General features: G+C 62.5%; 1 protein-coding gene across 4 annotated transcripts in view; it reads right to left on the reverse strand.

Annotated features, from left to right (window-relative positions):
* The window catches only part of CCDC57 (coiled-coil domain containing 57), a 45,489-nt gene extending 23,648 nt beyond the window's left edge, over positions 1-21,841 (reverse strand). The window contains exons 1-13 of one of the 4 annotated variants that reach the window (XM_053661360.1): positions 20,254-21,837; positions 16,284-16,698; positions 14,544-14,652; positions 11,720-11,821; positions 10,794-10,951; positions 10,594-10,668; positions 8,461-8,661; positions 7,739-7,897; positions 4,699-4,861; positions 4,189-4,323; positions 3,080-3,296; positions 2,295-2,447; positions 465-568 (exon numbers count right to left, since the gene is read on the reverse strand). In XM_053661360.1, the coding sequence (XP_053517335.1) occupies positions 465-568; positions 2,295-2,447; positions 3,080-3,296; positions 4,189-4,323; positions 4,699-4,861; positions 7,739-7,897; positions 8,461-8,661; positions 10,594-10,668; positions 10,794-10,951; positions 11,720-11,821; positions 14,544-14,652; positions 16,284-16,690 (1,983 nt within the window). In that variant the 5' untranslated portion in view covers positions 16,691-16,698; positions 20,254-21,837. Of the gene's footprint in view, positions 1-464; positions 569-2,294; positions 2,448-3,079; positions 3,297-4,188; positions 4,324-4,698; positions 4,862-7,738; positions 7,898-8,460; positions 8,662-10,593; positions 10,669-10,793; positions 10,952-11,719; positions 11,822-14,543; positions 14,653-16,283; positions 16,699-20,253 lie in introns of all 4 variants that reach the window. The other 3 variants (XM_037157964.2, XM_037157965.2, XM_037157966.2) reach the window with 3 other exon arrangements.
* Between the last annotated feature and the right edge of the window lie 993 nt (positions 21,842-22,834).

Below are 22,834 nucleotides of genomic sequence, written 5' to 3' on the forward strand. Positions count from 1 at the left end.
TGGGCCAGGTCCCTAGTAGGAGGCAAGTAAGAGGCAACTGCACATTGATGTTTCTCTCCCCCACTTTCTCCCTCCCTTCCCCCCTCTCTAAAAATAAATAAAATCTTCAAAAAACAAATAGATAAAAAATAAACAAAAAGCACTTTGAGGTGGAGGCGGTCACTTTCCTTGAAGATCGAACCACCTGTGATTTCCGTCCGTCCCCGGGCGGTCATGGTCGTGTGTCGGTCACCGTGGAACGGTGCCTGGAAAGCACAGCAGCCGTGAGGCCCCACGGGGTGCACCTCCCTGCTGTGACTGGCACGGGCTAGAGGGCCCTTCCGTCTGTCCATGGGGCCACAGTTACCATCTCCCTGCCGGGAAGCGGGCGCAGAGATGCCACGCAGCATGAAGGAGGTCCCAGCAGCGGCCCTTCCCAGACCGCTCCGTAGTTAGAGACCCTCTAGCCTGCTGAGTGACCGTACCTTCTGCCGGAGCCGGGCCACCAGGAGGTTCAGCAGACGCGTTCTGTCTCCCAGCCCCCTGAGTGCCAGCCCCACAGAAACGCTGTCACGGGGTGCAGTGTCCTCTGTGGGAAGAGAGGCCCATCAGGCCCGATCCCCACACTGTGGGGCCCTGTGTCGTCCAGAGCAGGCATGTGCTTCTCTGCCTCCGCCTCCACCAAGGACGCCCCTGTCACCCACGGCCCCTTGATGTGAGCGCAGGCAGGGAGGGCCCCAGGAGGACTGAGCATGTTCAGTGCAGTCTCGCCCTCAGGCCGAGGAAGCAGGGCTCCCTGCAGGAAGACCCCCCGCCCCCCTCCTCATCTGAGTGGTGTTCAGAAAGACATCAAACAGCCACGGGGCCTGAGGAAGCACAGGGGACGTTGGGAATCGTCCTCGGCTGACTGTCGTGAAGACACTGGGGACAGAACTCCAGAAGCAGGTCCACACCCAGAAGCTTGTTTCACAAGAGAAGCTGGACACTCCGGGTGCAGACACGCGTTTAGGAAACGAAAGAGAGCACCCCTGGCAGAGCAGACGGGACGCGGGAGCAAAGCTAACGTGCGAGGTGAGGACACAGGACAAACGTGTGACTCCGAGGCCGACACCCCCAGGGGCTCCCCCGAAAGGCCTGTGGCCCAGTGTCGGGGTGGAGCCTAGAGGAGCCCACGTGGGAACCGGCCGCGTCTGCACGGCAGGGGCTTGGGGGCCGGCTCTGCTCAGCACGCCCCCCACCCCACCCCACAGCTGGGGATGGCCTCAGGCAACACAGATGCGCCCACTGAAACGAGAGCGGAATCCACGTAAAAGCTATGTGCTGCCTGCAGGAAGCCCCTCGGAGCTGACAGCGGGGTCGATCGCAAAGGTCGACAGGCAGACACGGACCAGCAGCAGGCGGCCTGGCCGCTGCCAGGCGAGCACTCAGGGGCGAGGCCACTGCCATGGCCCTCAGCACCAAGGACGGGAGGCGCACGGGGGGGGGGGGGGTGAGGCACCAGAGCAGCTCCAGACCCGTGTAGCTACCAACCAAGCACCAGAACACACTGGGCAGAAACGGGCAAAACTATGATAAAAAAAAGACTTCCTTAGTCTGACCAAAAAACAAAACCCGGGAAGAAAGACAAGGCAGCAGCCCTGGGGAAGGAAGAACTTCTGTGGTTTGAGACGAGGGGCTGCAGCCGTCTGCATGCGCCAACACCCAGCAGGGTGAGGGGTGTCCGTGTGTGCGGCAGGAAGCCGGGCCTGGCAGTCAGAGCCCAAAACAGCCAAGGAGGAGCCTCATGTCCAGGCAGCGTGACGGAGACGCGAGTGGACCGTGGACGCCGGGAGCCAGGCTTCTCGCTGGAAACGGAGTCAGAACAACGAAAAAGGAGACAACCAGGACGGCCCCATGAGGCTGGACCGGCCAATAGGCGATCAATAAGTCTGTCCCGAAAGTGAGACCTTCCACTTACAAAGGCCCCAGGGAAGGGAGGACCGCTGCTTATGTTCCAGCTGCCGGAGCAGACCCTGCCGGCCCCAGCGAGCACAGGGAGGTCCTCTCGAGGAACAGGGCGAAACCAAAGCAAACCACAAGCAGCACGTCCCACAGCCCCCTGGCAGTGACACTGAGCACAGGAAGCGCAACCACGCAGTGAGGGTGGCCAGGAGCCAGACGAAGCAGGCGCTGCGTGAGCCCCCCTGCACGGAGGTGAGCAGGCTGGGCATTGGGACGCTGGTGCTGGGAAGGGAGCCCCAAGCTCCGTGTTCACACTTCAGTTTAGAACAAAGGCTCCTGGGGCAGAGCCGGAGGAGCACAGACGGGAGGCTCACCTGTGCCTTCTGCTGCGGGAGGGACAGTGGGCGGGGCCTCGCTCTGTGACAAGGGTGCCTTCGGGGGCTCTGGCACATCTCCCAGCTGTTCTTCCAGCATCTTAAACTTGCCCTTGAGATTTTGTACTTCTGCTTCGAGGGCCAGAACATAATCTGCCAAATAAAACACGCAGCCCGGTGGGCACGTGCGTGCAGGGACGGAGGTTCGCATCCCATGCCGTCAGCAGGGCTCCAGCAGCCAGACCTGCTCCCCTCACTGCCCCTCTGCCCCCCGAGTCCTGGTGCCTATGGGCCATGCCCCCCGCCCCCGGCCACCACAGAGCAGCATCTGGGCGCCAGCTTGCCTGGCTTTGCAGGGGCTCAGCTGGGGCTCACCCCTCAGAAGAATGCACGCCTCCCGCACCCCTGCCAGCTTTGGTCACAGATGCAGCCATGGAGTCTTGAGAGCAGCCACCTCAGCGGCCTGGGGTCCCTCCACCCACAGCTGCCTCAGGACCCCTTCTGTCCCAGTGGCTGGGGGACCGGCTGCACCCTGCAGGCACCCTCCCCAGGACAGGCCTCTGTCTGCCAGCGGTGGGCCAGCCCAGCCTGAGTCTCACTCTGGCTTTTAAGTGTACCAGGCACCCTTCACCTTCCCTTCCACTTTTTACCCATGTGTGAAACTGCCCCCAGCCCCGGGGGAAGGTGCTGTCCCACTCGGATGCAGTTGATGACCAGGGTGCTCAGCTTGAGCTCCTGAGAAACCTGGAGGCCCCAGTGGAGCACCGTTCTAGCCCCTCACTCACCAGGGGTGGTGGCCTGTGCGTCAGGCTGAGGTGGTTGGGCCGAGTCTCCATCCCTGGCCCGTGGGGTGGGAGGCAGCACCTGCTCGCTCAGAGCCTCCATCTCCGTCCGCATGCGGGCCACGGCGTCTCGCAGGCTCGAGTTCCGCTCCTGCAGCCGCCGGATCTCGCCGGACAGGAAACCTGTACTGGCTTCTTCTCCCTGGAGCCTCTGGAGCACCTGCCAGAGAAGAGAAGAGGAGGGGAGGCGCCTGGGGCCCTCTCGGCCCTGCCCCCCGCGCCCCCCTTGGTCTGGCAGCCACACCGTGCAGCGGCCCCTGCTTGCACGGACAGAAGCACGGAACACGTCTTCCTTCTCGGTTTCACCAGGTGAGTCCGTTTTTCAGAAGTAACTTTTATCGAGAAATTTGGGACACTTCCTTTCCAGCGGAAAAGCCCTTTGTCACCTGCCAGGTGCCCGTGATAAAGACACAGACGGGGCGAGTGCTGGCTCCTCTGTGGAGAAAGGGAGCCGCACGCAGCAGCACAGCGGACGCCGGCGGCCGCCGCAGAAGCCGGGCAGGCCCTCGGACGCTCGACGCCCACCGCGCCGCGGCTGAGCGGCGCCGCTCCCAGGGCCGCACCCACGGGAGCCGCTGGAATCTGTGCAGAGGCGGGCTCCCGCGTGCCCGCCGGGCAGCACCCGTAACGGCCACCGTGTGGAAACACTCAGACGTCCGGCGTGGACACTCGGACAAGCGGAGTCTAACTAACGCAAGGCACGGAGTGCCCGAGGAAGGACTCGAGGGCGGGCGCGCAGGGGCGCTGCCGTGGGAGTGGCTGGCTGGCAGGAAGCCACAGCGTCCACGCTGCACAGAAGCTCAGGGGCTCAGGGAAGAACGAGAGCGGGAGAGGAGAGAAGGGAGACATTTAAAAGAGACCGTGTGGCCTGTGCGGAGACACAACCAGATCATCTGAAACACGGAACTGACCAGACGGCAGGGTCGAGGAGCAGGTCACACTTGGCTGTGGAGAAGCCGGAGGACACAGACAGGCAGCGAACACACACCCTCAAGCCCAGGGCGGGGTGGGGGGCAGCAGAGATGTGGGTGGGGGAGGCTGGGGGTGCTAACCTGGAGCTCCTGCTCAGGGAGGAGCCCGTGGGTCCTCAGGGCCTGCAGAGCCTGGTCTCTCTCGAGGGTCACAGCCTTCAGCACCACATCCTGCTCACTCAGCTTCCGCTCTGCCTCCTGGAGCTTGGCAGCCACCTGGGGAATGCGGGACTCATTCACCTCAGGAGGGTCAGGGGGCGGGACTCTGTCTGGCGATGCACAGTGACCATACCCACGCCACTCCAGGTAGATACTGGGGCCCCCGGCTCGGCCCCCTATCTCGTCCCTGCCACCCCTGGCTGCCTGGACCTGCTGCAAAGGGACCTGGGCACTGTCCCGACCGGCCAGTCAGACGCACAGCTAGGGAAGCACCATGAGAGGCCTGTGGCAGGGCAAAGGCACATGGGTCAGGGCAGCTGGGGTGGTTACAGGCCAAAGTGCTTGAGAATGGCATTTCCAAAGCAAAGGGTAACTGGCCCAGATCCAGCCTCTAGGGAGCATGCGCCCCAGGGCAGGGCCTGGGGCACGCACCTGCTCTCTGGCCGTGCTCAGCCCCTGGATCAGCTCCTCAGACTGGCGGTAGTGGTCCCTCTCCAGGCCGGCACAGCGCCGCTGCCAGTCCAGGCCCAGCTGGGCCTTCTCCCGCTCCAGGCTCTGCTCCCTCTCTGTGGCCAGAGACAGCTGCCGCTGGTACCTGCAGGCACCAGAGTCGCCGGTGACACCCATCCTCGGGGCCTGCTGGGGGAAGAGCTGGGGAGACGGGCGCCCCGGGCCGCGGCCACACCCTCCCGCCTGTTCCGGGCCAGCCCGTCCCTGCGCATCGCACACCAGCCTGCTCGTGGCTGGCAGCCGAGGGCTTTGTGTTGGGATGTGGAGGAGACGCGCACCTCAGGCAGCAGGCCACACAGCCAGGGGCCCCCAGCACTGAGAACCAGCCCGAGAAAGACGCAGTCAAGGTCAAACGCAAGCAAGAGAAAAGTCAATGTGCAGGAGGAAGGGGACAGGGGCAGTGGGGGGGTGGCCTCAGCTTCGGAGGCAAACCCGAGAGGAATATGCGGAGGGAGGAACGTTGTGGATGCAGCCTGGGGACAGCCGTGACCTGGAGGGTCAGGAAGAGCGAGCCCTCTGGAGTGCAGAAGACACCCACCCAACAGGAGGGCTAGAGACCAGGGCGGAGGGAAGAAGCCACCGAGGAGCCGGAGGAGAAAGCGTGCACCCGGTGGGATCACCCCACACGCTGGGCCTCGAGCGGCAGCGCAGCCTCCCCAGTGAGGGCCGGGCTGTGCACAGGGAGGAGCCACTCAAGGGGTCCGCTGTGCTGAGTGGCCCTCCGGCCTGCCTATCGGCCGCCGAGAGGTCGGCGCTGGCTGTAAGGGCCACAGGGCCGGAAGGACTGACAGCAGCCCCTGCCGACGACACCTAAATGAGCCGGGAGGGGAGCCCGAGCCACAGAGTGGAGGGCGGCCAGCAACACCACAGGGCCAGCCTCCTGGGTCCCTGAGGAGGGACCCCACCAAGCCGTGGCGGGAGCCTGGAGCCTGGAGCTTGGAGCCCAGGAAACCAGTGGGTGCCAATGAACGACACCCAGTGCACAGCCTTGGTCACAGAGCAGCAGTGAGGTCACACAGACAGGTGTGAGAACCCTGAGGGAGGCACTGAGGAAGCGGGGTCTTGACCCAGCTGCCTCGGCGGCCCCTCGAGAAGGCAAAGCTACAGCCGCGGAGGCTTGCAGCTCGGCACGGGCAGAGGCAGGGCGCACGGGAACCGGCTTCTCAGCCCCCAGAACCGACCAGAGACAGTGATGACGGAATCGGCCGAAAACACGCTTCGGGACCGAAGGCGGCCGTGCACGCAGCGAGGGGAGGAACCTATGGCGAAAGGTGTGAAGCGGGAACTCGCGGCCGGAGCGGCAGGTCAGACGCAGCAGGACTTCCCGCGCAGACACACGCACAGAGGGCCCAGGACACACGCCCGCTCACCGCCCCCCACACACGTGACGACCGAGTCGCTGTGGACCAGCCGTCGGTCAGGAGGACGCGCCTGGAACCTTGCATCCGCGGGAACAAGGCTTCAGACAGACGGAGCCCGGACACGCCAGACGGCGCAGTGCGGCGCCTGCCGGGGGTGGGGGGGCGAAGAAAACCACACGCAGGGAGACGTGGACGCTGATTGGCGAAAACCAAGAGCGTCAGAAATAAACGTGGGAAAAAGTAGAGAGCTTCTGCTGTCAGTTCTAAGTTTTCAACTGAAGGACGCTTCTCCGACCAAACGAAAAACCGCTGTGTGTGACTGAGTGTGAAAAAGCCACGTGTACGAGACAGCGTGAGAAGGGGGAAGGAAACAGCAGGTCGTGAGGAGGTCCCGTTGTGCGCACTGTGCTCTCGGACAGTCACCGAAGCAGCAGAACAAAGGGCCGTCTCAGTCTGCACCTCGGACACACTCGCTGGTCGAAGAGAGAGGCACGAGGGTGGGGGAGAGGCACAGCCATCGGCTTGATACCTGCCCCAACCAGGGGTCAAACCTGCAACCTTCTGGTGTAGGGACAATGCTCCAACCCAGTGGACCACCTGGCCAGGGCAGAACAAAGAGGTTTTACTGAGACAACAGTGGGAAGAAAATGAAACCCTAAAAAATACTCAATTTTTTTAAAGACAGGAAAAAAACCTCATAAGGTATAGAAAACAAGCACCAAACTGGAGACTTAAACCCAAACATATCAATAATGGCAATAAATTATTTAAGCACTCAAATGAGCAGCAAAGATTGTCACACAAGGTAGAAGAAAAGGCAGGACTAAGCCAAGGACACAGGCAGGAAACACACTTAAATACAAAACGGCACAGGCAACGGGGGCAGAGGGGCCACCCAGGGACCGATCGGCCCGGAGCAGGGGCAGGCCCTCCCCAGAAGGAGGGCAGTTCCTGAGGGCGGTGAGGGGCCGTTAGAACACGGGAGCCAGTGCCCTGCGGGCCGGCTCCTGCCCTCACACCCTCAGAGCGGAGGGCGGCCCACCCCGGGGCAGGGTGCAGACTCCGAGCCCTGTGCTGGCAACCAGCAGAACCTCGAGGGCTGCCTGGACCCCAGAGAGGGCCCGGCCCTTCAGCCCCCATGAGTCACCGGGAGAGGACAAGCCCTGAAGCCCTGAAGCCAGTGCGCCCTGCCGAACGTGCACATACCAGCGCTGAGCAAGAGATCGGTGACAAAATGGTACCCGAAATGTCAAAACAACGGGGAAGTAAGCCACACATTTCTTTGGTCCACAGTAACCCATGGACCAAAGAAAAGATCACAAGGAAATTAGGAAATATACACTTGTATTTCTTTGAAAAGGGGAATGGTCCAAAGTTAATCATCTAAGATCCTGCCTCAGAAATCCTGAAAACAACATGGAATTAAAGCTAAACTCAGAAGAAAGAAAGTACCCAAAAGCACAGACACCAGTGGAACTGACCACGGCAAGTCAACTGAGGAAAACCCTGTTCCTGTGTCTGCTCTTGTCTCTCTCCCCAGGTAGGATGCGGACCAGGGGCTCGGGGCCCAGGATGGCGCCCAGTGCCCGGGGGACAGCCACCTGCTGACGTCCTGCTGGCACCGGGCCAGCTGCGCCTGGAGCTCTGCCTCCTCCTGCTGTAGTGACTGGATCCGCAGGTCTCTGGAGGTCATCTCCTTGGACAGCTGGGCGACTTGGTCATCCCAGCCGGACCTCAGAGTGGACGCCTCTTCCCGGAGTCTAGGTGGGAAGGCAGCGGTGAGTGTGTGCTGTTTCTCCTGTGCAAGGCCTCGCACACATGCCCAGACTGACGCACACCCACGGCGTGTCCCCGGGGCGGACACAGCAGGCCAGTGTCGCTTCCGCCTTCCTGTGTCCACATGGGGGAGGCCTCCCCACCTAGAGCAGCAGACGGTCCCTCCCACCAGCCCGGGGCCGGCCAAGCCACTGCCACAGGAATAGCCCAGCCCTGCCAGGTGCACGGGTTCTCCAGGGCCTGCCACCTTGGCTGGCCCTGTCCCTTGACATGGAAACATTTTTCGCGTGTTTTCAAACTGAATAGTAAATGAGGGTCTGAAGTGCCCTTCGCTTCCCTGGTAAAATCACCAGAAAACAGACTCTTCCCCCAGAAGTTTCAGCAACATTCATGCTGGGACCACAGGGACCCGGCGAAGCGCCTGCTTCGGGCTCCTGAGCACTGGCCCGGCCACACGGAGGGAAAGGCAGAGCAGATGAGCAGCGACTCTCCCGGCGGGTCTAACGGCCTGTAAGCGCTCGCCAGCACACTCCCTGGGCCTGCTCACTGGGCGATGGCGCTGTCCTTCTCCTTCAGCGCGTCCGCCTGCCTCCACTCGGCCCGGCGGGCCTGCAGCTCCAGGGCCTCGCACTGGGCCTGCAGCTCCAGGACCCGGGCCTCCAGCGCCCGCAGCTGCTCCGCGTGGGCATCCTTCACCGACACCAGCACCGTGTCCCTTTCCCGGGCCGTGCGGTCCAGCTCCTCGTGCCTGAAAGACAACGAGGCCCACAGGGCTCACGTAGGGCCTGCTGTGCGCCCTGGGCGTGGCACCCCCCAGCCCTGAGGGGTGGGGGCTCTGCGGGCGTCGTCATGGGGTGGAAGACCACTCCTTTGCCCGTCACCGCCCATGGAGCTGGGGCTGAGCGGCTGGGGGCACCAGACGCAGCCCCCCCAAAGCTGGCAGCCTCTCAGCAGAAAGAGCCAGAAGCAGGTGCTTCAGTCAAGGGCACCTGTGATGCCACCAGCAGCATCCCTGTGACACCTGAAAGCAAAGTGCTGTGGGTTCACTGTGAGCCCCCTTCCCTGCTTGGGCTCCAGGGGGCAGGCCCACCCTGCACTGCCAAGGGAGGGACGCACTGAGGGACACGGTCACCAAGAGAGACATCCATCCTGAGCACATACCAGGCTGCTGTGTGTGCTGCTGACGCCTGGCAGGTGATGTTCATGACCTGTTTTATTTTGTCCCACGGAAGTAAAAAGCCCTGAAAACTGCGCTTCCCGTGACTCCTCTCAGCCCCGTTGGCGTTGTGCCAGGACCAGCATCCAGGCCGCGCCTCGAGCCCAGGCACCCGCCCCCTTGCTCGCCCGCGTCTGCCTCCTCCCTCACCAAGTGGGGGGAAAGGCCCGCCCACTGGGCGGGAGGAACGGTGGAGGTTTTCTGTCTTCAAAGGCAAAACACCAGGTCTCAGGCCAATGACACGCACACGCGTGTCGCCTGAGTGGCAGCTCAGCCGACAAGGCGCCTGGTGACCACGCTCCAGTACATGGAGTCAGTGGTCGGCACCTTCGCACTGAAGTCCTCCTCCGCAGTCGAGGCGCGCCCGGCGACCACACGCCCACCATGTGCGGAGGCGCATCTGGGCTGCGCAGGAAGGTGGCCCGGGGGCGTGAGCCCTGCCCTGGCTGAAGCCCAGGTGCGTGTCGGAGGTTCCGAGGACTGGGAGCTGAGAGGAGTTTCACAGCCGCCGTGCCAGCCCATGGGCACACGCCCCAGCGGCCAGGGACCTCCCTGTGTCCACACACCGGGGGTCCCGGGTCCTCATAAGTAGGCAGACACACGCAACGGTCACGGAACACGTCTTTGCAAGGCCTTTTCCCTGAACGGGGGAAGCTGCCAGGGTGGACGACACTGCCCGTGGGGTGCAGACCCCGTGCCGGCGGGTGCTGCCTGGCCTCTGGCCTCCAGGGCCGCAGGCACGGCCGGCGGACGGCCCAGTGCCATTCCTGGGGGGCGGCTCTCGGCGTGTGACCTGGGAGGCGCTCGGCTCGGGTGGAGCTGCTGGAGCCCAGCAGGTCCCGGCCGGGCGTGGGGGCCACAGGGCGCCCTCATCTGGCAGCAGAGCGGCTCACTCCCGGGCACCCATGACAGTTCCGACAACGGCACTGGCTCTGCAGCTCTGCTGCTGTTCGGTCGAGTCCGAGCTCATGATCGTCGCAACGTCTCGGCGTAGGAACGTGACCCCAGCGAGTCCCACGTCCTCCTGTATGGGCTCGCACTGCTGTCTGCAGGGGAGCAGCCCTCTGCTCAGGTGACACTGCTGAGGGCAGGTGGAGCTGTGACAGGAGCCCCGCAGGGAGAGGGGGCAGCCCTCTGCGGCCTGCACGCTCTGACCTTGGGGAGGCAGTGGGGGTGGCGCTGCCACGGCGTTTCGGCACACACCAGAGTCACTGAGCCGTTGTAGCTCTTGATGCTAGTGTTTGTGGTACGCTGGAAATCATATTCATTGTCAACGATTTCAATTTCCAGTTTAAAAGGTTCTCGATGTAGCCTTGAAAACAGACCGGGAGGGACAGTGCTTCTCCAGCCTCTCTGGCCAAGGCCACAAGCCAGGACTGCACGCCGGCACTGCCAGCGGAGTCGGGCCATCGAGACCAAGTGTCCGTGTGACCTGTTCGTGCCATCGGCACCAGAGATACTCACTTCCTCCTGAATGTCTCCTCCTCTTTCTTCCAGGTCAGCTGCGCAGACTGAAGTCTGTCCTCCAACTCCTTTATCCTGAAAAGAAGCAAGTACTGGAGGAAAGCCAGCCTGCGACCCAGGCAGGCACCCCGTCCAGACAGGGTCCCCAGGGGGCAGCGGGGCAGCCCCTCCCCCAGAGAGGATGCAGGAGGGACCCGCACCGGGCGTCCTTCACGGTGGCGAGGTCCCTGAGCTCCCAGGCGGCCCGCTGTAGCTTGTCCTCCAGCTCCGAGTTGGCAGCCTGGGCGCTCTGCAGAGACTCGGCTGCCTGGGCACCAGCCTTCCTCAGGGCCCCTAGCTCCTCATTCAGAAGCTTCACCTGGAAGACAGGAAGGGCCTTCAGAGCAAGGCTGCAGCAGCCGCACTGGAGCTGCGGGAGCCCCGTATCAGGATGGGAGAGAGTGTTCTCACACGCCCCCCGCTGGCAGCAGGGCACCCCCAGTGGGGCCTGCGAGACCCAGCCCGTGGCCCCAGCAGCCCCGTGACCTGCCTCATCGCCTGGCACGTGCTGTGAGTAGTATTTAAATCTGGACTCACACATGCAGGCGGGGGCTGAGACAATGGGGCCCAAACCCTGGTCACGCACTCCAGTTTTAAACAACCTCTCTGGCATCACTTTCCTCCATGCAGGGTCAGGGGACGTAATGGTTGCTGCCCCGGGGAGTGGGGTTGCACAGCCCTCCCACCCTGCAGCCCCTCCCCTCAGCGAGCGCCCGACACCGTGGGGCACAGGGTGGCCCCCACGCATCCTTCTCCCCTGGCGCCCTGGTGAGGGTCTTGAGCCCCAGCCTCGAGGTCTGGGCAGCACTCCTCTGGGGGGAGTGGTCCAGGGACTTGCTCAGAAGGGCAGGCCCAGGGGACTGAGAGGGGCTGGGCCCCTGCAGGGCTGCTGGGCAGGGTGGGTGCTGCCCCAACATCCACCAACCCTGCTGACCCGACCCCTGCAGACCAGACCCCATCTTGGTGCCAAAGGCAGGGCACGCGTGCCCTCCCCCAGGCCCTGGCAGCGCCACCCTCCTGCAAAGGAGGGGCCTTGTGGGGACCCAACCCCCAGCTCAGGCCCCAGCCCTGCAGACGTGCCCACTACCTTGAGCTCATGTGCCAAGACCACACCGCTCACGCTGTCCACATGCAGCCGGAACGCCTGCTCCCGCCTCTTCGTCTCAGATTCAAACTCCAGCAGCAGCTCCTGGGGCAGGGAGGGCTTGTGGTGAACGGGGCCGGACCCCACGGAGACCAGCACTCACAAACCAGTGCCGACACTTTCTGCTCCGTGCTGGGGCCCCACCTGGCGTCCCTCCTGCTGGGAAGAGCCTCCTGCCCCGCAGAGGGCCCACTGGGAGGGCAGTCCAGAGTCCCCCTTCCATAAGTGGCCTGTTAGCCCAGGGGCTGGGCCACCCGCAGACACGCCTGCCTCCTGGTCACCCTCTTCTCTTGCCCCGCGAGTCCTCTCCCTGTCCTCCCTCTCTGGCGCCCTGCAGCTGAAGTCCCTCAGCTGCCCAGTCTCCCCAGTCATGGCTCAAGCAGGATGGTCCCCACCAGACAGCTTGTGGTCTCTGTTCACCCCTGGGGGGCCCCACCCCCATCTCAGAGGCCCCCTGCTACGTGGCCCAGGCAAACACCCTCCCCGCACGACCCCAGCTCAGTGCATGGCACGTCAGCGTGTCCTCAGCACCTGTCTCTCCCACCTCCTCATTCCAGGTGTCCCCAGAACCCGCCCACTTCTCCGGCCCCACAGCCCGTCCTCAGCCCAGCAGCAGACAGGCTCTTGTCGGGCCACAAAGGCCATTTGGCTTTTTCTCGTAAACTTAAAAGGCACACTTTTCATTTTCTCCAATAACTTGATTGACTTGGATATTTTGAGTACGTTGGAGATCTCTCACGTAGTAGAACATTGACTGTTCAAAATCAACGTCTCACTTAGATCAAGGGAAATCTCCGACTGTCAGTCTCAGCCGGCCCCCCCACCGTGCAGCATCGTCCAGCGCGAAACCCCACAAACCACGTCCGACAGGGCCGGTCAGTGGCGGCACCTTCTCCACACACGGAACAAAGCTTCCTTTCGTGTTTCACTCCCACTTTCACCTTTCTTGAAATCATAAAGCAAACACGCCAAAAACGTGTGCATTTTCTTCCATCTTCAATATTAAAATGGCCACAAAAATTCACCAATTTTGGTATGCTTTTTTAAACGCACGCTGATGTGACAGCTGTCACAATACAGTCTAACAAAACTGTTCCGAATGAAGCTAAAGACAACTAGGCACCACTACAGCCATCGCACAGGACAACCAAATGACGGTCTCGGCCAGCCCAGGAGAGTCATGACTGAGCTCACCGGGCATCTGCGCCAAGGCCAGAGCTGGTGCCCTTGCACCTGGAGCAAAGCCCCTCCTGGCGAGAGCCCGTGAGCCCCGCCCCCAGAGCGCCCCGCACCCCAACACTGGCGCCAAACTCCCTGGGCAAACGGGTGCCCGCAGCTCCCTGACCCTCCTCACCTGCAGACACAGGCTCGTGTGTCCCATTTTCAGGACACCATTCTGACCGCCCTGTCCAAGGTAAGAGGTCAGCCCCGCCCACCGTGTCCCGCAGGTGATGCCCCTCCATCCATCGCCCCAGGGGCCCTGACCCCAAGCCACCCCAGCGGCACGACCTGCAGTGGGTGGGCCGTGCGGACCCCTCGCCTCACACAGCCTTCTAAAGAGAGAGGTGCTGTTCATCAGCAAGGAGTTGACTCCACTTCCGAGTCGATAATGGGCATGAGACGGGGACCAGTCCACAGCTGGAGCGCAGGGGCCAGCAGGGCGGGGCCCCAGATGGGCCCCACCCCGGCACAGGCGTGCCTCGGACTGAGCCCCCGGACAAACGCTCCCCTGCCTGGAGCCCCGGAAGCGCCCTCTTCGGAAGTGACCTGGCGCATGTGAGGAAACCTCCTCGCTGTCAGAAAAGTCAGGACGGTCTTTTCTTGTCGCCCAGCCCAGCCCCACTTTGTGCCCAAGAACGCAGGCTGGGCCCGGGTGTCAAACCTGCCCACGGCAGACGAAGAAGGGCTCCGCAGGGGCTGTGAGCACCGGCAGGGAAGGGCGGGCTGCTGCGCCCCCCGTGCCCTGGTGGGTGGGCGTGGCCGTGTGAAGGGGCAGCCGAGTCTACAAATGCCTCTGCGACGCCACCCTGCCTCGGGCTGACGCTGTGCCAGGGCCAGTGGGCTGGCAGGGCAGGCCTGTCGTTCCGGAGAGCGCTGACCCCGTGCAGGACCACAGGGCTCTGCCCAACACGTGGGCGCTCGCTCAGCATGGCTCCCAGAGGGACAGCGTGAGAGTTCCTGTGCTGGGGACGTCTGGGACTCAGGTGGCAGCTCTGACACTTGCTGAGGGGACCGGGCGGGCCACCTCATGCCCCTGCCCCACCTGCGCCTGCCTTGTGGGGAGCAGGGAAGCTCCCGCGTCACGAGGGGCTTCGGGGAGGAGGCTCCTTAAACACCAGCCACAGCCACAGGCCCAGCCCGGCACAGCCCGGAAGGAGGCCTCACGGCACACGGGCCGAGGCACGGCCGGGGCATCTGGACGTCAGGCACAGTCACCGAAACTGAGGAGAGGTTTCGGTGACAGGGCGAGGTGTCGCCTGTCTGCTGGCAAATCTACAGTTAGGCTTACAGTTACTTCCTCTGCTTCTGACGGGAACACAGGCTCCCAAAGTGAACCCCGCTCTTCCACGGCCACTGACAGCGCCCCCTTCCAGCTCACGCCGGGCAGCCACTGCGGAGAGAGACCCCGCAGGCTCCCCGCAGAGGGCCCGCCCTCCATCCAGCCTGGGCCCCGGGGACCCTGGGCAGCCCGTGACGGTCATCTCCGTGCCCCTCGGGCACTCAGGACAGGGCGGCCTGCACAGGGACCCGTCGCCACACGTCCCACCTGCCTCTGCAGGGCAAGCTGGCCGTCGAGCTCCTCGAGCTTCCTCTCCAGCGCCCACTTCAGCTTCTCGTACTGTTCCCGCTGCTGGTCGACCTCTCCGTTCTTGTCACTGTGTGGAGACAACTGCGCTGAGGCGAGACCTGGGCAGCGGTCCACAGGAGGACACCGCTGCCGGGCGAGCTTTAGAGGCATGAGCCGGGGCTTTGCTCTGCAGAGGTGGCTGCAGTGGGAGCAGGGGGCTGCGCTCACACCCACCCCCACCTGCTCACTACACCCAGACAGGTGACTGCCTGCAACAGAGCACGTGGAAGGGGGCAGAGCTGTAGGGGAGCGGTTTGTTTTGGTCTGGCAAATGGGACTCAGCTCTGAACCGAAAACCTACAGAAGCAAAGTGGTGGGCGGGAGCCAGACCTTCAAACCGACTTTTCCCAGGGGAATCAGGCCTAGAAAATGCACACAGACCGTCATGGCTCCCTCTTGCTAAAACTCCCTCACCCTGGTCTTAAACAACAAATACGTATCATCTATCTTCAGGGTAATTTCCAAAGCCTGTGTGAACTTTCCCCAAGGACAGAGCTAATCAGCTCATCGCCTTTCACCTCTGCATGTTATTTTCATTTTCTCGATTGTACCTAAAACGTAGACAATAATATTCTATGTGAGATAATAAAGCTTCCTCTGATGTAGGACCCGAGAAAAACAATAGAAGCCTGTCCAGGCGAGGGTCCCGGCGGTCTCCCCCTGAGAGTGGCCGTGTGGTCAGTCCCCTTCTTCTCCACAGGGTTGCTGCAGCCTGTGCATTATACTCGGTGTCAGTCGCAACAGGTGGCCTCTGCTGCCCGGAGTCGCCATGCACAGCCTCGTCACAGAGCCCCCAGCGAGGCCGGGAAGACCTCTTCTCAGATAAAACGGGAGGTCAGCAGATGCCGACGCCGAGGGGACAGAGGCCAGCACTGCCCCACCAAGTCTAAAAGCCCCCCCGTCGACAAGCCCAGCCGGCAACGCCGGACCCGTTCAGAACAAAGGGGACCCTCGGCAGAGGGAGAGGAGACACGGCAGAGGGTCCGGCGGACGTCTGGGAGCTGACAAGAGCAAGAACCCCAGTCTCGACTGCAGAACGGGGATGACAGGCGAAAGACCCAGGACTTGCGGACAGAACAACGGACACCACCTGACCAAAGAACGGAGGCAGGCAGATGAAAAACACAGGCTAACGGAACCAAGGGGACCCGCGGGACGGAAACAAAAGCGCCAGCGTCCATGTCCCCGGGTCCAAGGGCACAGAGGGTGGGACGGAAATGCATTCCAAGAAACTAATGGCTAAAAATGCCCCAAATGTGGCAACAGTAAGTGGGCAAAGGACCTGAGGAGACACTTGACAGAGTAACGAAACGCACCTCGAGGACACTCTGGACACTCAGCAGGTGTGAGGAGTGAGACACACAGCCCGCGGGGGGCGGGGCGGCCACACCAGCCTCGGGCCCTGCGCCTGCACCAGCGCCCTCTGCAGCGGCCCTGCCAATGGCGGGTTGGTGGTCGAGACCCAGCGGGCTCCGGGTGAGCTGGCCTTGGCAGAGGCCACAGCTCTTTCCCGGGATCCCAGGGAGGCCGTGTGGGGCGTGGACATGCTGCCTGGTCCACGGGCCTGCTGCCTGGCTCTGGGCCTGTCCGAGTGGACAGCCAGGTGCCCGCTGACAGGGATGTAGGTGGGCGCATGGGGAAGGGGCGGTGTGTTCCCACCTGTGGACCCGCTGTAGCTCCAGGCGGTGCTCGTGCTCCCTCCGCTGCTGCTGCTGCTGCAGGTCCTCCAGCCGCTGGGCCTCCCTGGCCAGCCTCTGCCGCAGCCTGGCCGCCTCGACCTTGAGCTCGCTCACCTCGGCCTGCCGGGCCTCCTCCAGCCGTCGGGCCTGGGCGAAGGCGGCATCATAGCGCTCCAGCTCGCGGTCCCGCTCCTCTAGCACCTGCAGGTTGTAGAGGAAGTCCTCCTGCAGGCACTGCAGCCTGCGCTGGGCCTCCTCCAGCCGGCCGTGCACCTCCTGCAGCGCCGCCTCCTGCAGCTGGGAGCGCTGGGCCTGCAGCGCCCTCCACTCCTCCTCCTTGCGAGCCAGCAGCTTGCTCAGGGCCTGCTCCGAGGGAGGGGGCGGCATCGCAGCAGCTGCAGCGAGAGGGGAAGGCTCTGTCAGGGACTCTCACTGTCCACACACACGGTCCCTGGGAAGCCTGGCTGACACTGGCTGCTGTCACCACCGGAGGCAGCAGGGGCTCCGGGCCAGCTCCCCACTGCCTGGTCACACCAGTGCTGCAGTGCCAGGGGCTCCCCAAGGGCCCAGGCCTCGAGGGTCCTGAGGGGCATACACACCATGAGTGACATACATGGGACACACAGCACAAGGGACATGTCTGTCAAAGGTGGGACGCCACACACACAGGAAGTAATGTACACACGTGACACCGGTTATAGGTAACATGCATGCAGCGCATGTCAGGCCAGGGCCCTGTGCTGATGACAGGCTCTCTGGGAAACCAGGGCCAGGCCAGGCCAGCCACGAGGGTCAGGGACAGCCCAGGCGTAGGACAAGGAAGTGGCGCTCTGGCCTCCACGGGTGGTTGTCACACAGTGAGTGGGTGGGAACATCAAAGTCAGAGAGGCGCCGCAGGCCACCCAACCCAGACACATGACAGTGCCATCAGTCACACCCCTGTGTGGCCGACCAAAACCTGGAGCCGCTTGTGTCCACATGGACATCTGGGGAGCCCCGCGTCACCTCGACCCAGCGCCTGCAGGCACAGACCCCACCAGGCACACAGAGGGACCACCAGCAAAGGCCTAAAGTCAGACACGAGGCGCCTCTGAGCAAGTGGTCCAGACACCTCAGCTGGGCAGACCCCGAAGCAGGCACCTGTGCACCTGCTGCCCGGAAGCACCGGCTCCGGATGCACCTGGCCGTCCCCTCGGCCACTGGGATCCGCCCCCACGTACCCGGTGCAGCAGACCCCATGCCTGCTGTGGCAGGGAGTGTGGCCTCACTGCTGCTGTGTGAATGCGTGCTCTGAGCTTGATTCACAAAACACTCCCTCGAGGCTGAGGGAAGCTCAGGGGCTTCGCTGGCGGTGGAAGCCACACCAGCACCCCCGGCTGCACGGCAGAGGCAGCCTGAGCTGCACTCGGAGCACACCACTGAGGGAGGCCCTGTGACCCCAAGCCTTCCTCCCCGCCCTTCACAGGTGGCCAGACCCCACACACCGCCACCTGTCAAACCAGAAGGAGGAGCGGAGAGTAGACGGACGCCAGTCCCTTCCCTGGCACCGGCTGGGTCACGGGCGCCACGCAGCGAGGGCAGGCAGGGCTTTTCTGTTTCCACTGACACCTGCCGAGCTCCCTCCCCACACGAATGAGCAGACGAGAAATAAGATGCAAGAGGAGAACGTTCCGGCGGCTACGCGCTCAGACCCACCGACTGTCAGAAGCATGTGGCTGTTCCCCACACCAACACCTCACCCCAGTGACTCTAAGAGCACCAAACGCCCTGGCCTGGTCCACGCAACATAACCACACTGAAGCCAACTCCGCCGGACAGTGGAGTTCTGACTGTGCGTTCTGAGGATAAAGCAAAAACAACTGTGTGCAAACATCAGACTCCAGCTAGGTCTGCTTTTCACAGAAATACAGGGTGGTGATTGCGAAGAGACTTTACACCATGGCCCAGGACTGAGCAGATGCATCCATCACCTGAGGGCAGTGGGCCAGGTCCAGTGAGAAGGGGTGCAGAGCGAGGCCAGGGTGAGGGACGGGAACCGCAGGCACCAGCCTGACCCCCTCCTGAGTGCACGCCCAGGCACAGAGGAGCGGAGGCCAACACGGGCGTGCGCGTGTGTGCAGATGTTTCCTGGCTCTGCCTGTGGGGAAAGCCATGAGCAGTGATGTTCTGGCCGCAAGGACACATCTGTGGCCAGAGCTTGATTTCTTTTACTGTTTTAAAGATTGTTCTTATTTACTTACAGAGAGAGGAAGGGAGAAAGAGAGGGGTTGAAACATCAGTGTGTGGTTGCCTCTTGTGCACCCCCTACTGGGGACCTGGCCAGCAACCCAGGTATGTGCCCTGACTGGGACTCAAACGGGTGCCCTGACTGGGAATCAAACCGGCGACCCTTTGGTTCACAGGCCGGTGCTCAGTCCACTGAGCCACACCAGCCAGGGCCAGACCTTGATTTCTAAGCACCACTTTCTACAGCAGAAGCAGCAGCTTCTTTCCTGAGAGAAGCAACTGAGTCCAGGCTCGGTCACAAGAAGCACAAGATGCGCCTGGAGTGGTCAGAACAGCGGGATGTGCGGACAGGGCGCAGGACCCAGCTCGAAGGGGTGCCCAACGCCTGAATCTGGACCAGCAGAGCAACAGCATAAATGGTGGTAACGGATTATAACCCATGGAATGAAGGAAAAACTGTCAATAACAACACAACTAACAGAATAAACAGGAAAATGGAAAGACTCTTTTCTACAACCCTACTAATGAACGTGGAAGGAATAACAGTAACGGGGAAACGTCACCATTTGGAAAGAATGACACGTCTGCGTCCGAAAACACTAGTTCGTGGACTGGACACTGGGGTCAGCGACGAGCAGCACGGCCACAAACAGGAGACTCAGTCTCCAGGCCTCTCCCCACGAGGTGCTTACTACTCACAAAGGGAAATATGACGAACTCTGACAGAGACCCTGGGAGACACCACGCAGGCCATGTGACCAGTCAGTAATGGGACAAAGTGACATCATCTGCCTGCTGCTGAGATGCATGGAGAAGAACACAATTTCACTGTTCAGGTTTTCTTACCAAAAGTGCGTAACTTGACATTGTTAACCATGAGGAGCCGTCAGATAAATCCAAACTGAGGAGGAGTCTACAAAGTAACGGACTCTAAAGTCAAAGCCAGACTGCGAATTGTTCCGGACAGAAGAAGAGGAAAGCAGGATGGTCGTGGGCTGCACCCTGGGCGGTAAAGTCGCCCGTGCAGTACGTGAACAAATCCTGTCCTCGGGATCCTGGTTTTGAAATCGGGACAGGCGGCTGTGCTGCCGTCGCTACCAGAGCCACTCAGTAGAGACCAGGATCGAACCTTTACTGCTGCTTTATTCAGGTGCCGATCTGAGAAGACAGTGGGATACGGAGCCTAAAGCCTTTCTTAACTTCCCATCTCAAGTCAATCTTTTTTTGAGAAGAAAAGGGTAGGTAAGAGGTTTGGGGGAAAGATTGAGCAGAGCCAAATTTCCTAGTATTTCTGTATCTGATCTTAGTTCTTTATCTGCATCAGAGGCGGTCCCTCCCTGGGACACACGGGGTTGGGTGCCTCTCCAGGGCTTGCCTACACTGCGGAAACAAGGTTAGCTTGTCACCTCCTGGAATCTCTTGGTGGTGCCTCCAGGGCCCATAACAACAGCCTTTCACATGCAATTTGTCACCCAAGGCTATGACTTAGGTGGCCTCATGCGTGACTCAGGCTACAGCCTTGGGCTCCCGAGTTCCCTGTAGCAAAATTGGTTAGCCTGCCAAACCAACTGTGCTCCTGAAGGTGGTCGGGGGATCTCGGCAAAAGGAACGGGGCAAATCCCTGTACTGCCTCTGACACTTTTAAATAAGTCCCAAATAATTTCTCAACCACCGTCCCGAAGCAGACTGCCTGGGTTAGAACCTGTCCTCTCTGGCAGCCTCACCTATGGGCGCCGCAGGGAGCAGAGTGTTGAGCCGCACAAATCTGGAGCCGGCGAGCGTCTGCTGGGGCTGCGGGACTCCGCGCGGGGATCCTGGCGGCCCGCCTGGCTCCGGGCGTCCACACACCGCGGCCTGCAAAGTCTTGAGTTTCTCAGAGCTTTTTCCGGAAAGCGACGAGAGGCCGCGAGCGAAGGACCCTCCCGCGTCCGCGCCGCGCCCCAGGCCTTGCGCCGCGCCTTCGCCTCACGCAGGGCTCGGGACCCTGAGCAACCCCAGCTCCTGTCGCATTGCCATAGCGACACAAGTCCGTCCGCCACCGTCCGGGCGAGCGCGGTGCAGCGCTCAGGTTCCGCCGATGGGAAACGTGAGCCGGCCTCCAGGTTCCTACCGCCCCTCCCGGCCCCTCCCGGCCCCTCCCTGGCCGGTGCGCGGGCGCCGGGGGGAATATGGGGCACCCGGCCGACCCGACTCTGAGCCGGGCCAGCAGAGTGAGGAGGGCCTCGGACCGTCGGGGGTGGGCTGGAGGACCTGAGGCGTCTCCAGGACCGGAGCTCCCGGAGCGCTCCCGTCTTGAACCCAGAGAGTGAACCTGAGCCGCGGCCGGGGCCGCAGGGGGCCCGGGGGCACTGCGCAGGATGCGAGGCTGCATCTGGGCGGGTGGGGCTGCAGGGGGTGGTGCGCGTCCCTCCGGTAGTGACAGGGCGCGGGCGCGCAGGTCTCCGGGTCTGGGCCCTGTTGGAAGGTTTGGTTTGTGAGACTTCGTCCCCCGTGAGCGCTTACAGCCGGTGCGCTTTTGTGCATGTGTTGGACCACACGTTACAAAGAGAAACAAAAGCACCTTTGCAGGCAGTTTCTGGGTAGGGACACTGGTCACTGGAGTGTGAGCGTCCTCTGGAGCTGAGGGGGACACAATTGCCCCAAGTGAAGACAAAATGTGTGCTCAACCCGCCTGGAGGTGGCACTGGTGGAGGTGGCCCGCCCAGGAGGTGGATCTCTAAGCAGAGATGGGCACAGAAGCCCCTCCGGTCCGAACGTTTTCTCTACCCTCAGGGCATGGGTGCTGCCCAGGGCTGGTCCCTAAGTTGGTTGTGCCAGTGCTGGACAAACGTCCCAATACGGTTAACCCTAAGAAAGGCTCTGCTGTTCTCTCCAGGCTCTGCAGCGGAGGCAGCTTCTGCAGCAGGAGCTGCAGCAGGAGCTGCCAGGAGGCATTAACTATCAGGCAGATCAATAAGCCAGGCTGCGTGGGAAGTGGAAGGTGTGAGGGTCTTCCCAGGGCCCAGTGAGGGATGTCTGTACAGTGGGCACCAAGCGGGCGAGCATCTGGCCACGTGGACGCCCCCCCAGGTGTCTTTAAAGGGGGCTGGCGTCCATCTTTGCCATCCTGCCCACTGCGTAGAAGACAGCCAGTGAGTGGAAGGTGACTCTGGGCCTGGGGGTGCCCTGGTGGGGCTTGAAGCATACCTCTCAGGCCCCAGGGACCACAATGTCCACCTCTGCATGAGGAGGAAACCAAGAGGGAAGCCAAGAGCCTGTGAGGCCCTGGGCAACCCAGCACACCTCCTGGTTTCACACGCCCCACACGAAAGCCTACCCTTGAGCTGGAGTCACTGTGAGGACAAGGGATGGACAAGAGCCGTCAGCTGCCCCTAGGAGGTGTCCTGCCCTCCCCCCCGAGCCCCTGGGCGGTCCCTCGGGGAGCAGTGGGTGCCGAGTCATGGGGAGGAAGGGCTGCGGTTGGCACAGGAAGGCCGTGCAAGGCCTCCGGCTCCGCACGGGCTAGAGGAGATGTGCAGAGCCTGGCCCACAGCCACGCCCACTCCCACTGCCCCACAAAGCCTGGCTGCCACCCTCCACCTGGCCCGGGGAAGAGATGCCCATCCTCCGCCTTGGCTTGGGGCAGGGGTTGGGATGCTTCGAACTGAGATTGGGGGGCATGTGGGGAGCTACAGCTCCAGATCCCACTCTCCAGGTGGGTGGGCGCGGGTGAGGGGAGGTGGGGGGAGCGTTGGGACCTGCAGGGGAACCCTGGAGGCCAGAGACGGCCACAGGGAGAAGTTGAGCACCATCTGGCTGCAGGTCCAAGGCCCAAGAAGTGGCCACTACGTTTGAGGGCTGGGGCTGGAGGCCTGGACAGGAGTGTGGGGCAGTGTGTTTTCACTGGGCGGCCCCTGGGCTAGGCCCCTAACTGAGGAGGGTCTGTGTGTGAGGTGTCGAGCTCAGCCAGCCTCCACAGCTGTCCCCAACCTATGACAGGTGCCAAACCTCACCTGGTCGGCAGGTACCACTTGGCTGCCCTCAGACCCTGGACAGGCCACAGGAGTGGGCCACTGCCAGCAGAGATGATGCAGCCACCAGCTCTGTCCCGGGCTCCACCGCCAGAGACTGTGGGTGCTGGGGACCAGGCCCAGCCATGGGAGGGCCACACCCCACACCACAGTGGGGCTTCTGGCACCAGCCTTTCACAGACAGCATCCTACATCTTTGCCTGGCCCCTCACAGCTTCTTAGTGACACCTCACTCAGCCCAGACCCGGGGGCAGACATCCACAGATGAGGTAGACAGCTGCTCCCGAGCTATGGA

This window comes from Artibeus jamaicensis, unplaced genomic scaffold (assembly GCF_021234435.1).
Source record: "Artibeus jamaicensis isolate MK-2021 breed Jamaican fruit bat unplaced genomic scaffold, CSHL_Jam_final contig_2259, whole genome shotgun sequence".
Classification (NCBI taxonomy): Eukaryota; Metazoa; Chordata; class Mammalia; order Chiroptera; family Phyllostomidae; genus Artibeus; species Artibeus jamaicensis.